General features: G+C 46.3%; 1 protein-coding gene across 2 annotated transcripts in view; it reads left to right on the top strand.

The window, feature by feature from the left end:
• Positions 1-15,096, top strand: part of LOC149339071 (uncharacterized) — a 50,983-nt gene that overhangs the window by 13,411 nt on the left and 22,476 nt on the right. For both annotated transcript variants that reach the window (XM_089547891.1, XM_089547892.1), the window contains exons 9-10: positions 1,823-1,976; positions 7,754-7,841. In XM_089547891.1, the coding sequence (XP_089404017.1) occupies positions 1,823-1,976; positions 7,754-7,841 (242 nt within the window). The remainder of the gene's footprint in view (positions 1-1,822; positions 1,977-7,753; positions 7,842-15,096) is intronic.

Below are 15,096 nucleotides of genomic sequence, written 5' to 3'. Positions count from 1 at the left end.
CATGGCATGCACTAAGGAGCTGCGTTACAGTCGACAAACCACGCCGAAACCCGTGCTGTGCGTCTGATAACAGTTTGTTTTCTTCGAGAAATACGGTCAAGTGTCGGCAGATTATATGTTCCAATATTTTGCAACTAGTTGAGGTCAAGGAAATTGGACGATAATTGGATACACTCAGGCGATCAGTTGACTTGAATATGGGAATGATACGAGCACCCCTCCAGTCTGCCGGAAGAGAACACTGTGCTAGTGACGCGTTAAAAATGAGGAACAAGTAATGCGAAATCCATTCCGCGTAACGGTGCAGGAAAACTGTAGGAATGTTATCGGGGCCGCCCGATTTTTTAGCGTCAAGGTTAAGGAGCAAGTTTAAAATACCTTCCCGACTCACAATGACATCAGGCATAGAAGAAAAATACCCAGCAGGCTCGGTAACAAGATGACTATCCTTCTGGGCGTATACGGATTGAAAGTACCTGTTAAATTCATCGGCAACTGGCTTTGCCTCTGAGACTGGGCAGCCGTCAACCATCAACGAAATACTAATGGATTTGGTGCCACCTATATACCTCCAAAATTTCCCTGGTGCTTCTTTCATGAAATTGCCTAAAGTTGTAGTGAAGAAAGTGTCCTTAGCCTTTTTGACCTCAGTTTTCAGTGCTGCGCTTAGAGTGTTAATAGCAGGGTCTCGAGACCGACCTGATCGTCTCATTCTCTTAAGCTTTCTTTTCATGTGTATGATCTGTCTCGTAACCCAGGGGTTTTGTTTCTTTTTCTTAATCCTGTCAGGAACAAACATGGCAATACAATGAAGACAAATTTGCTTGAATTTACACCACAAAACATTCACATCTACGTCAACATTAAAACCGTCCAAATTCATTTCTAAACAGTCCAGGATGCTCTCATCGTCTGCCCTGTTGAAATCTTTCACAACAAGCACGGCCTTGCTTTTGCCACAAAACCTTTCAAAGGAAAAGGTGCCAAATACCAAGTTGTGATCAGAGAGCCCGTTCATCACATCAACAGTGTCACATTTGACAGCGGAACTTATAAACAATAAATCAAGAATATGCCTAGTGGTTGCAGTTATTCTGGTAGGGTCAGTAACAATTTGAGCTAGGCCACAGGAAAATGCAGTGTTCAAAAGAATCTCTGAGTGCCTAACATTCATGCCCATCGTATTCATGGTTGACCAATCGATGTTCGGCAAATTGAAATCCCCAGCTAAGAAAAACTTTACGTGCTCACCCCGAAAACGCTGTACATAATCGTAGAGTAGAAGAAACAACCGCATGACGCCGGTGGGATCCGAACCCACGACCTCCAAATTTCGCGTCCGGTGCTCTACCAATTGAGCTATGGTGACGGCTGTTCAGTCTGCTTTCAGGGGTATTTATGTGCAGTGTAACTTAACCTTGAGAATGTTCACCAGCGCCGTCCTCATTCATAGCAGCGGACGTAGTATGTCCTCTGTTACCGCTGAGTTGGTAGAGCACTGGACGTGAAATTCGGAGGTCGTGGGTTCGGATCCCACCGGCGTCATGTGGTTGTTTTTTCTTCTGCTTTGATAATAAATCTCCCATTGATGAAGAACTACTAATTAAAATAAATAATAAAAAAGACATCCTCTATGCCTCTTGGTTTCAGTGACTGTTGGCTTCTGTCATGTACGTCATAACGAGCACCTCTTTCAATTCTTTTGTCATGTAATTGGTCACTCTGGATGTGCGTAGATGCGTAATCTTTGTTGCTTCTTTATAATCAAAACAGCAAGGGTCCTTTATTGAAATTGTGATTACTGTTTTGTCTTTTGCTGCAGCTGACCTCGACACTACTGGCAGTGGGCGACCCTTCCCTCGACCTTCAAGTGTCTCACATGTCGACTGACCATCTCATCACATTTGTCCAGGGCAACGCACAGGCCTCGAGAAAAGTCGTTCTCCCAGTTGTCAGGAAGTTTCTGAGCACTATAGGTGAGCAGCAAGCTTGATTTTTGCTCTCTGGAACTTGAAAACCTCTTGGTTGACAGAATTACCTGAAGGAATATGCAAGTCAAGCAAGTCAACTTCTTTATAGCGTTCAAGTCTTTAAGTTACACAGTGTGCTAGCTTTCAGCTTGACGTAGAGCAGCAACTGCGAAAGTTGATGCTGGGAATTAGCTCCTTGGATTTTTGTGGTTCCATATGGGGTTGGGAGGGGTGGTGGAGGAGGATTGTTTGTGTACTATAGTGTGGCCAGGAGGTTATGAATAAATTTGTGCATATACTCTATGCTTGTCGTTAACAAACACGCTAGGAGTCTTATGAATAATTTTTTGCATATACCGTATTTACTCGCATAATAGGCACATAATAGGCGTCTGCTAGCAATCGTGTAAATACAGTGTTGATCACAGTGCCAAGTTCGGGGTGCGCCTATTATGCGTGGAAATAAAAAAAAACTGATTTTTCGCGACAGAACTGGGGTGCACCTATTATGCGAGGGTGCCTATTATGCGAGGGTGCCTATTATGCGAGGGTGCCTATTATGCGAGGGTGCCTATTATGCCAGTGTGCCTATTATGCGAGTAAATACGGTACAGTCAACGATGGAATTTTCGGACGCCCAAATTTTCAAACATGCCCGATATTTTGGACATCTTCGTGGCACCGCCACGAGCCCCATAGAATCAATGTATAAGGACATTTGAAATTTCGGACACAACCGAACCCCTGCCGCCGTCCAATTTTTCGGACTTTTTGACGCAACAGAAGGTTCTCAGAAGGTCTGCACTGTTTTTTTCCAGATTCGAGGGCCAGTTTTTTTCGGGGTGCGGCGCATACACACGATGTGCGAAAAAAAAATTTTTGTAAGTAAAAACACGAATCAGGGAATGAGCGGCATTTATTCTGCGTTCAATCGTCACTCGCGGAGTATTTCGACTCTGAGCTGGTGCTGTGCTCTGGCGCATGCTCATCCCATAAGAAGCCGCGCAGCATGTCCTCTGTCAATGCGTAGCCGTTGTTCCGTGCTTCCATCACATAAGGGAGCAGCGCTCTTCTTCCAGTTCGGGAAACTCGCACGGCTTGCCTCGGAAAGCACGCTTTCTGCAGCTTGTGTTTCTCAATGCATCCTTTTGGTTGCACCATCATCGGACGCGCTCCTCGGCCACGTCAAATTTCCTGCCCACCGCACGCTTACGGTGTTCGAGAGCTAACTCCCAGCCGTATGGCTATAAGGTGCTTGCCCATTGTGCTAAAACTGCAAACTCTCGGCTGCATCACGCGAGAGCCACAACTACAGCAACTACAGCGAACAGGCCAACATGCCACAAAAGCAACAAGCTGGAGCTGGCGATATTGATGCCGATGTGGATAGCAAAAGATCGCGGGCGAGAAAAAACTTGATGATGATGATGGCTGCGACCTCGGGCGCCATCCATGGACGGCAATTAAAAGCTCCTGTGTGCATGCATGGCCTTCGCGATCAAGTGCAACGCTGCTCGCAGCCGGAGCCGATTGCAGAGGCAGCAGCAGTGATGAATGAGACAGAATTGCACAATGATTGGATTTCAGTTCTGATAGTGAGACTTCGTATCAGTGGCCCGGGAAATCATGTGCTCGCACGTGTTTCATTTTGCTGTTCACGTTGTATTCTATGTAGTGGGCTTGATTTGTAAGTGAGGAGTGGTTTTATTTGGTGCTTTAGAGTTTTGGCAACATACTGCCACTGTATTTTATCAAATGTGCCAGCAGAATTTTGATCATAATGATATCAAAGAAGGCCATTCCCCCCTTTCACCCATAGATCCCATTCGCTACCAGCTAAAAAAAGGGGGGGGGGGGGGGTAGGGAGGGGTGGTGATAGGGGAACCAACAAGCTCTGCTATAGAAAACAAGAACAGAACTTGGAACAAGAATAATGTGCAGCACATCCCAGGTCTATCTTCACTTCATGTCCTCACACACCTGTTTTCTCTACTGGCACTAAAGTCATGTTCCCTGACTTGAAGAGTAACGGAAAGTGTGGTGTATTAGTATGTATGCAGTTGAAAATGACAAGAATGGTAGCCAAGAACATGTGCGATGTTTTGAATATTTAAATTTTTTTTGTAATTGACTCCTGGCTCAGTTCAGCAGTTTATGTTTGGTTTGCTTGTATTGTTTTTGTGTTACCAGCTTATTTAATCAATAATTTTCCGCAAAATTTTGAACACACAACTCGGGTGTTTTTTTTTCGTTCGGAAGTATAACCAGTAAGCTAGTTTGACGCCTAGCAATGCGCAGTGTATTTGGCACTTCTTGAAAAAATAATTTTTAATTTAAAACACTCAAAATCGGTCATTTTTTTGCAGTAAGGAAAGAGTTAATTTTATGTAAAATAAGTCATTGTGCACTTACTTAATGTGCTAGGTAAATTTTTTCTGGGAACTTGCTAAAACGCATGCCATTGGTTTCTCTTGATATCAAAGAATGTAGTAAGGGTAAAATTATTACCCTGTCCATCATAGAAGTTGAGTTGTTGGGCTTTGAAGTTGTCACTTCAGAAATGGGAGTACCATATTTACATGCATAAATTGCACATTTTTTTTTTTCCCCTAAAATTAAGGCTTCAAAAAAGTTCATGCAAATTACGTGGAGATTTTGTGAACACCTCCTAAAAAACTCTACAAAAGTCATAATGCAGAATGCTTACGGTTTATTGCCACGCATAAGTTGACCCCGCTGCTCACGCCACTCACGGGTAAAAAGAAAAACAAGAAAACTTTGGTCCAAATATAAGTCGGCGTGTCATGTAGTTCCCCGTGTGAAGGCATATGGCACTTGTACAGCTGAAAGCAATAAACGCTGAGCGATACAATCGCAGAGCCAGCAGTCAGAGGCAAATGGAGATACTACAAGGTGTCCATTAAACGCTGAGTATTACATCTTTGTTATATGCTTTCCACTATTTAAAGAAGAAAAATGGACTGAAAAGATGCCCTATGCTGAAAGCACCACTGCATGCAACAGAGCACATCTTGTGGTTGTACATTGCCTACATGATTACAAAATTATTTCTCCTCTTCGTGCCAAAGATTGCTGCTTGCAGAAGGTGTCGGTGTTATTTTCTCTGTGTAGTATTGAAAGGTAGAGCAAAAATTCCTCCCTTTGTTTCACAGTGCCAGCCTCGAGGCGTCCAACTCTGTTGCCGTCCGGGCCGTGCTTCGTTGTGCATCCACCACGCCGGTCGCTCACTTCCATGTGCGTTGTTCCCTTAGGCAGGCAGGACGTCCTCAGAAATGTGGCTCCATCTGTAGTTATCAATAGCAACAACGTACTGCAGCGACGTGTCTCCCCGGTATTGCAGTTCACTGCGTTTAGAGTACGGTCTGCTGCATTGGGCATGGTCGTAGCTACGTCATCTGTTGTGGCTTGGAAAATGCGTAACCTTTTAGCTGCCGTTTGCCGCGAGGCACAAATACAGATTAATCGATGTTTAGGAGCGCGCTTGTCTTCCACAAAGTTTTTTACAGATTTTGGAGGCTTTAGACTGCAGGATAATGCTTTAAAGAGGAGCAGCATGATAACAAGAAACCCCAAGTGAACATGGCGGCTTTTGAGAACATTGTTAGTTTCTATAACTCGCGTCACATCCGTTACACTCGTGAGCTCCGGACAGAAGCCTTTAGGGAAGGTATAAAAATTTGTAAAACCTGGCTTTCTTTACCACTCCTGTGAAAGCATGTGCTTGACGTAATCCTCTGAATGTGTGAACAAAAATAAAGCCAAAGTCAATCTCTCACATGTCATGTTGTCATTTTCATGTAGTAGAACTTCATTTGCTAATTTTTCCATTCCGATTTTTTTTACTACCTTATGCTGGATGTTCGTTTTGTCACTGAAAGTTATTCTTGATACCACTCTTTTTTTTTTCTGTGTTGAGGGAAGGTGAGGAAAGCAAAACAAAAATAACCTTAGTTTGGCGCATTTTGCTGCATTTTAGTTATACTTTGATGTATTTTAGCAAATATATCATTCTCCATTCGATTCTCAAGAATATACTGAATGATAAAAATGATAAATCTGGGTGCTCAGTTTGTTGGACTTTACATCTTATGAGCATTTAAAATTATGTTTAGAAGTGACATGAGCATTTAAAATTATGTTTAGGATGCACGAGTAGTGAATAGTTGCCATTGTGTGCATTTTTTTATCACAGAAAAAATGTAAGAACCCTAGCAAAGCAACTTGTCTGTGTTAGAGGACATGTGTTCAGCTTAGAAAGTTTAGCAAGTGTTTTTGGTAGTTCATGTTATTCGAGGGCCCCTTTTGTGTCATGGCCATTCTTTATGGTGTAGGGCGGCGTGTGCTGGTGTGGTTAAATTTATTTGAATCAGTTCAGCTTGTTTTCTTTTCTTATGTTAATGCGTTGTTACATTTAGGTATACAGGAAAAGCTCATTAATTCGATGGAGGCGAAATTCTAGAGGCCCATGTACTGTGCGATGCCAGTGCAGGTTAAAGAACCCCAGGTGGTCGAAATTTACGAAGCCCTTCACTACGGCATCCCTCATGGCCTGAGTTGCTTTGGGACGTTAAACCCCCGTAAACCATAAACCAATTCAAACTTCAAGGAATGAGCAAAAATGTTAGAATTATCTGAAAGTTTGAATTATCGAATGACCCTGAAAAAACTGTTAAAAACTGTTTGAGTCACGGTAAATTTATTTAATGAAGCAATGGGCAAACGTCGTTTGCTGGCTGATGCTGGCTGGTCGCGCAGCCGTTGCTGAGGGCTGGCGGGAAGCTCAGAAAAGTGAAACCAAAACTAAGAGGTCGAACTGTTCAATTAGTAAGGCTGAGATCTGGGCGAGTTGGTATGCATTCATACTGGTGAACAGCGCAAAAAAGGCGGGACAACAACAAGACAAGCGCTGACTATCAACTGGGTTTATTGAAGGACGGAAGGTGACGAATGCATCAGCAGTCCTTCCGTGGCACTTAAAAACAAGGAATTGGCTTACATCACTTCACATGTGACATAAGTTTTGATTTTCACGGCCTTTTTCACACTATCTTCTTACTTCTTTGTGTTATGTTTTTGTATATATACCCTTCCGTCCTTCAATAAACCCAGTTGATAGTCAGCGCTTGTCTTGTTGTTGTCCCGCCTTTTTTGCACTGTTCACCAGTACGCACTGTTCAAGGAGACCCGTTCATTGTCACCTCTGCCGTTGCACGCTGTTGTCTGAGGTGTGTGAGCTGCGAGCTACTCTGCAGCATGGAATTCGGGTTTTGAGTGAGGCTATTTTGACCTAGATCTCTTGCCGCTCCAGTTAAACCTTTACGCGGCCTCCCTTCGGGAGCCTGTTCAAATTAACCGGTGCGACACCTGAGGCGTCTGAATTAACGAGCATATGACGTCATTGACTTACACGGGTGTTGGCTGGAACCGAGCCGGCAGTTCAAATGATTTGGATTTCCTAATTAAGAGGTCAAATTAATCGGGTTCAAATTAACAAGCTTTCACTGTAGTTGGAAAGGCTAGTTTTAGCATACTCCTGGAAGGTGTCTTTAATGTGACTAGTGTCTAAAATGAATTATTGTTTTCATTATCATTGAGATTCACAAAATAAAAGTAGAAGCAGAGGTCTACAGTGCACTTCTCTCAATTTTCACCTTTTTTTTTCTTCATTGTTGGCATGTTTATGAAAAGCTAGTGGGCTTTGTTCCTTTTTTCTTGGTGCTGCTTTGATGCAAAGTTCATGTGGTTGTTCCTCTTCAACGCAGAGGATAACGTCCTGCCTAAGATGAATGACCTTTGCCCCCAGTCAAACGGATCCCTTGCTGTCAACAATCAGTCCTGCGCTCCAACAACGTAAGTGAGGCTAAGCCACTGCCTTCAGATAGGCACATGGGCTACTACCAGATTAGTGCTTGCTTGACAATCCAGTCATTCTTGTGACTAGACACACATCACGAGTGTGACATGTGCTTGTCATTCATACATGTGCTCTAGGCACATGTAGCTGTCTGTCCTTTGTGATGCTAATGCGGTGCCTTTGACCAGTGGTTTGCAGTGTTGAGTAATGTGTGTGTGCCTTGCCATTTTGAAGGGCCCCTGACCACCCTCTGGTCGAAAATTTTCGATACTCTTGACAGTTTGAGGCTTTGTTCATGGAAAGCACTTCTGCAGAAATTTTCTGGAAAGACTGGTTAATAATGGAGTCATAGTAAAGTAGTGTCGTTATGCTTTTCTCTTCTGAGCCGCCTGCTAGGCTATTCTCTGTTATGATTTTTGTCGTTAATACGTTGACGTTCGGCGAAGAATAAGCAATCCGGTGAACAAAGAATAACTGAATTTAATACTGGGTAAAAGAGAGCTTACAAAAAGGTTCGATGAGTACAAGGTTCGTTTTGCGACTGACGCTTTCGCCGTTGTCTCGTCGCTCCCCCGGTCTCAGCCGCCAGACACCTTCCCTCTCGCCACTCGAGGGCTCCGGTGTTGAGCGACGCTCTCCAGGGAGAGGCGGCTGGCTGGGCGCAGGGGGACGGGGGTCCCCTCCTCGAAGGGCGCAGACGGTCGTAAATTAGTCCAAATGTTTCCGCAAAAGCGGGGAATCGGTCCTCGAGGTCGACGCACGGAAAACTGTGTTCTACGAAACATAACGTTCACAACACATTCCCGCCCGAAATGGCACTGACATTTCACAGACACACTCACTTCACAAGCTCTATCGGATAGAGCAGTTGAACCGGACGACGCAGGGTTGCTCCTCCGGGAAGTCGCACGGTGCACGACCTAACTAGCCCGTCACGGCCGGGAAAGGTCGCGTCAACGATTGCCATCTTCCAGAGCTGTCTTGGCTGAAGAGATTCTTTAAGCAGCACAAGATCGCCTGCCTGTAGACTCCGGGAGGGGCTCTTTTGGTGAAGCTGTGATGTTTGCAATTCCTTCAAATACTCGTTCATCCACTGCCGCCAGAAGCCGCGAAGGAGTCGAGCTCTGTTCGTGAACATTTGCCGTAGGGTCGCACCAGTAATGGCATTCAGTTCGACGTTCGGAACATCTGGCAGTGAGGTGAGCCTCCTGCCGGTGAGAAACGAGGCTGGGCACAGTGGCTGAGGTTCGTTCGCTTCGGTGTGTACGTGCGTGAGTGGACGAGAGTTGAGGATGGCTTCCACCTCTGTGAGCGTTGTGCTAAGCTGTTCAAAACTGAGACAGCTTGTTCCCAGCGTTTTCTTTAAGGCTTTCTTTGTGAGGCCGACAAGTCGTTCGTAGAAGCCTCCCCACCATGGCGCGCGTTCCACTATAAACTTCCACTCAACTCGTGTGTTCGCGAAGTAGTTTTTTACTTCGTCACTTCTGATGATGCTCCAAAGAGTAACCAGGTCCTTGCTTGCCTTCTTAAAGGTAAGTGCATTATCACTGTAGACAGTATGCGGTATACCTCGTCGGGCGATAAATCGGCGAAAAGCCAAAAGAAAGGAGGGTGTAGACATGTCACTCACCAATTCAAGGTGGAGCGCTCGGGTGATGCCACAAGTGAACAAAGCGATGTAACACTTTGACGCACCGTTACCCTTGATAAGTAGAGGACCGGCGAAGTCAACTCCAGTCACTTGAAATGGATGAGCCTCTGTTATTCTGTCCCTTGGAAGTGGCGCGCAGACCTCGTTGGCTGGTTGTGCGTGGTAGCGCTGACAGATAACGCACTCCTTGACTATTTTCTTTACCAGCTGTCTTGCGCCGATCACCCAGAATTTTTCTCTGAGTTGAGTCAGAGTATCGCGGATGCCTCCATGCAGCACTTGTCGGTGGCATTGTTTAGCAATAAGCTTGGACAAGTCACTGTGTTTAGGCAGAATGATAGGGTGCTTGCTGGCATACGTCAGTTGGCTCTGTTGAAGCCTTCCGTGCACTCTAAGAACACCGTGACTGTCGAGCTGTAAGGACACATTCTTTAGCGGTGACTCTGATGGGATTCTCCGGCTGTTTCGTACGCATTGCACTTCGTTGGGAAATCTAGTGCTTTGCTCATGAAGTATCCAGTATTTCTCTGCCCTATTCAGCTCCTCCGATGTCAGTGGTCCGGATTCACTTTTCTGGCGTCTTGCTTTCGCGACAAATCGCAGAACCCAGGCGGTCACTCTAGTCAAGCGTGAGAAGGAACTGAAACGTTGTATTTCCGTCAAGGCATCCGCAACCGGCGTGATTGCGGCAGCGGGTAGTGCCTTCGTTTCCCTTCTTCGCTCAAGCTCCGCCTCGGTGAATGTAGGCGCGATTCGGCTTTGAGGCCAGTGGCATTCCTCCATGCAGATCCATCGTGGACCCGTCCACCAAAGCTCGTTCCTTGACAGCTTCTGTGCGGGTAGACCGCGGGTAAGGAGATCTGCAGGATTCTCCCTTCCTGGGCAATGCCTCCAAGTAAATTCTGCAGTCATTCTCTGATTTTGCTGACCTGTTATGAGACGAGGCGTCAAAAACAACACGCAGCTTGTGAACGTCGCGGATAACCGCCTGATGCGGCATGTGATATACAGTGTTTGCACCACTGTCGTTTGTTTCGACGGGTTCCGCCATATCCAGTGCGCCGTACTGCCTTATAGCCGTGTCATAATCACTCAGTAGATCTGGAGATCTCTGTAGGCGTCTTGTCAGCTGGTGTAGGCGTCTAAGAGCAACCTCCTTGTTCTCCTCCAAAGCCGTAACAGGCTTCCATGGAAGGGCTACCTCGTAACGACCTTCCTTCAGCTGGACCGTGTCCTCAAAAAACTCCACAACCGCATTTGTTCCGTTCTTTTGCTCATTGTCATTTATCCCAATAGATTCTAATGTCCAGAATTTTGTCAATATGTCAGTTGTGCTTCTTTCCGTGACCGATGTTCTCAGGGCAACCGTTTGCGTGCAGTGGGGCCCTTCGTCTATGCCTTGAACTGGTCCTTGAATGGTCCAACCAACAGCGGTTTCAATTGCTCTCAGCTTTCCGTCGATCTTTGTGGATCGGCCGGTCGTTAGCTCCCAAATGTGATCGGATCCTATGAGAAGCCCAATATCCCTAGGCCCTCCGTCGTTGCTAAAATCGGCGGGTTCATAGCCGAGCATTCTTAGCCTGTCCGTCACGGTCACGGGTGGGGTTGGGATATGCTGATCGCAAATGATGTCTGTCTCCAGAACCTCCAGTTCGCAAGTTTTCCCCTTTTTAGTTTTTACCTTCACCATTACTCGCTTAAACAGTTTTTCTTCTTGGTGACCACCAAAGACACCGACGGTTAGCATTTCTTCTCCGAGAAATCTGCATCCTAGTCTTTTCGACGCTTCCGATGTTATGTACGAGCGTTGGCTTCCGCCATCAAAAAGAACTCGCAGTTGCGTCCAGGTGTTTTGACCACCGCAGTTCACTATCGCTGTTTGAAGTAAGATGGTTCTCATCGGAGCGGATTCGGATCCTGTCGCCGACGTTTCGAGGCTAACCTGCGCGTTTGTGACTCCATTAGCTGCTTCCTTCTTGCGAGCTACCGAGTACGATGGGTCACATGTTGCAGTAGCGTGTCTCTTCCCGCACTTCATGCATTTTATGTACACATTACAATATCTTGAACGATGCCCTTTCCGTGTACATTTAAAGCATCTTCCTGCCGCTTGTAGAAGTTGCCTCTTTTCCTCTATGCTTTTTTGTGCATCGCATTCATGCGTCTGATGCTCGTCAGCCTTACAGAAGAAACAAGCTTCCTTCGTTACATTTTGATGCAGGGTTGCAGCGGTTGAAAAGGGCTTATTCGATTTTTTGGACGATGGCTTCGTTTGATCTTTTCGGCTGTCTTTACAGCTTTTCGTTATGTCCATGCTCCTTAATGCAGCCAGATTTTCTCGACTTTCCACTTCGATTTTCAGAAAGGAAATAAGGCGTGAAAATGACGTCACAGTACCTTTTTCAGTTTCGTTCGAAGTTTCCGAAGAGTCGTCGTTCGTTGAATCCTCGCTTTCATCCAAGGAGGTAGTTGTTGCGATGACGCATTGACGGCTGTAGTCGAGAAGGATGTCCGTTGGCAATGCTCGTTGCACGATTGGCATCAGAAGTGAGCTGTATGAATCCTGCTTTTGGCCCAGTGTCTCCAAGCCCTTGATGTGCGCAGCCAGCGTATCGTACAGGCGGCGAAGCCCGCGTACGTCGTCCGAAGAGCGAACTGGTTGTAAATCAATTAGCTTCTTCATGTGCTCTTGGATCAGGAGCTCTTCGTTGCCAAAGCGCTTCTTGAGGAGCTCTACAGCGTCACTGTAGCATCGTGCGGTGGGTGGAAGTCCGGCGAGTGCAGCGGCGGCATCACCTGCGACCGAAGCCCTCAGGTAGTGGAACTTGTCGACAGATGACAGTTCTTCGTTCTTGTCGACGACTTGTTCGAATACTTCCCAGAAGGGCTGCCAGTCGTGTCGCCTTCCGCTGAATCTCGTGAGCTCCAGCTTTGGTAGTTTGACCCTGATCTTCGAGATCGTCGTTGTCTGGGCGCCGTTATTCTCGGGCTGAGTCGTTGGTGGAGTTCCAGTCGGTGGATTTCCAGTGGAGATACACTGTTGCAGCTTTGCCAAGACGGTTACGATGCGATCGTTGTATTCGAAAATCTGTTCGTATTCCGTCTCGGCCTGCTCATCATCCAGTGACTCTTCGAATTGACTGTTTGCAGCGTTGAGCTCAGCATGGAGAGACGTTAGTCGAGCGTGCAAGATACTAGCATCGCTCTGCGTTAGCTGTTCTAGCCGCTTGAGGCATTCGTTGGTAAGTTTCGTTACTTGAGTGCGCAATACCTTTCGTTTTGTGCAGAGGCGCTCCATCGTTGAACCAGTATCGATGTGGATCACCGGAAGTACTTCAGAGAACCAGAGGATGAGACGGCTTCATGTAGCAGCGTTGGGTAGACTACTTGTGCGTTACGATGAAAGGCCAAAATAAGGCGAATATCCACGGTTCGTTGTTCAGAATTTCTTCTCTTCACTTCCCGTCCCGGGTTTCGGCACCAAGTGTTATGATTTTTGTCGTTAATACGTTGACGTTCGGCGAAGAATAAGCAATCCGGTGAACAAAGAATAACTGAATTTAATACTGGGTAAAAGAGAGCTTACAAAAAGGTTCGATGAGTACAAGGTTCGTTTTGCGACTGACGCTTTCGCCGTTGTCTCGTCGCTCCCCCGGTCTCAGCCGCCAGACACCTTCCCTCTCGCCACTCGAGGGCTCCGGTGTTGAGCGACGCTCTCCAGGGAGAGGCGGCTGGCTGGGCGCAGGGGGACGGGGGTCCCCTCCTCGAAGGGCGCAGACGGTCGTAAATTAGTCCAAATGTTTCCGCAAAAGCGGGGAATCGGTCCTCGAGGTCGACGCACGGAAAACTGTGTTCTACGAAACATAACGTTCACAACATTCTCTTCCTCAGCGAGGTGACTAGCCTCTGCAGGCAGAATTTCCTTTTCTGCTTGAAGTGTATACATGCCTATCCCTGTGGGCGCAAGTTTACACCGATACCTGTCGCATGCATATAGTGGATCTAAATAACTGCGTCGCGCTGTCCTTAGGCACGATTATCGCAAAAGAGTTTTAGTGTGCGTCAGCTCATCAGCAGTGGATTTAGAATGCACTCTCCACAGGGACTCTCCGCTGGCAAGCGCAATGAAGCTGTAGCACAAAAAGAATCAGGAAAATGATTGAAATGAAAATACAGCACATGCCTTGAGGAAATGCAAGTGCTCTCTTACAATTTGTTGGCAGTGGAGTGGAAGCTACAAGACGGCAGTGGTGAGAGCGTGAGAACGGTGCGCCTATAGAAGCTGTTCTCTCGTGCTTGCAAGGTAACTGTACAGCTTGTGCTGATTGCTTCTGTGCCACTGGCAACAAGTCTTGAGACAGAGCAAAGCTAATGCTCTTGCCTGTTCACGCTCGAAAATGGACGCTGCAGGAAAAGAGCGCAGCCACACAGCACAGTTGATGAGAAGCTAAAGAAGCCTGTGATCCGTCAGTCAGGATGGTCGACCAGTGAAACTCTTTCTGCCTTGCACATCATGCAGTGCACCTTTGCCATTACATGGACTAGAAGACTGGCCAAGTCGAGAGGAAGCAGGAACAGGCTTTGGCTTGAATTTTCGCCTTCTTTCATGGCATGCTTGGCTCTTATACGAGGGGGGACCCAAAAGAAACCGAACTGAGAGCGCGCTGCCGTTCGTAGACGTAGTAGAGAGTTTTACTGCTAGGTGGGGTTAGTAGAGACCTTCACGAAGAAGCTGTGCAGACGACATAAGTTTGTAGGTAAACATCTGAGCGTAGTGTTGTGTTTCGCTTGCAGTGATTTTGTTCCGCCTGCGAAATCTTTATGGCAAATTTAAAAGAACAAAGAGTGTGTTTGAAGTTTTGTTTCCTGCTTGAAAAATCAGCAACAGAAGCTTACCAAATGTTGCAAAAGGGTTTTAAAGAGGATGCTATGAGCAGCACACAAGTTTTTGAGTGGTTTGGGCGCTTCAAGCGTGGTGAGATGAATGTTGAAGACCATGCTCGTTCTGGGCGTCCTTCAACGACCTTCAACGTCTCGAAACGAAGAAAACGTTGAAAAAATCCGTCAGAAATGAACGAAGATTGTCGTTCCACGATCGACCAAATTTCAGAAGAGACAGGTGTGAGTTGCAGCTCGTCTCAGCGAATTTTGACAAAGCAGTTGCAAATGAGGCGTGTTTCCGCTAAATTTGTTCCTCGCATTCTCACACAGGATCAAAAGAACATTCGATTTAATTTGAGCCGGGATTTAAAAAAAGAGATTGAAAGTGATCCAAACTTCTTGACCAAAATCATTACAGGTGATGAGAGTTGGTATTACGGGTATGACCCAGAAACTAAGCAAGCGTCAAGCCATTGGAAGTCTCCCAACTCTCCGAGACCAAAAAAAGCAAGACAGTTGAAGTCGAATGTGAAGACAATGATCATTGTCTTTTTTGATGTTTGGGGAATTGTGCACCAAGAATTTGTTCCTTTGGCCAGACTGTTAACCAGCACTTTTATTTGGAAGTTTTAAGACGTCTGCGAGAGGATGTGCGGAGGAAACGCCCGGAACTTTGGCGATCAGGTGACTGGTACCTTCATCACGACAGTGCCCCCGCA

Source organism: Amblyomma mixtum, chromosome 6 (genome assembly GCF_055824585.1).
Source record: "Amblyomma mixtum isolate Tamu chromosome 6, ASM5582458v1, whole genome shotgun sequence".
NCBI classification, from domain to species: Eukaryota; Metazoa; Arthropoda; class Arachnida; order Ixodida; family Ixodidae; genus Amblyomma; species Amblyomma mixtum.
This window is presented reverse-complemented; position numbering and strand designations above follow the sequence as displayed.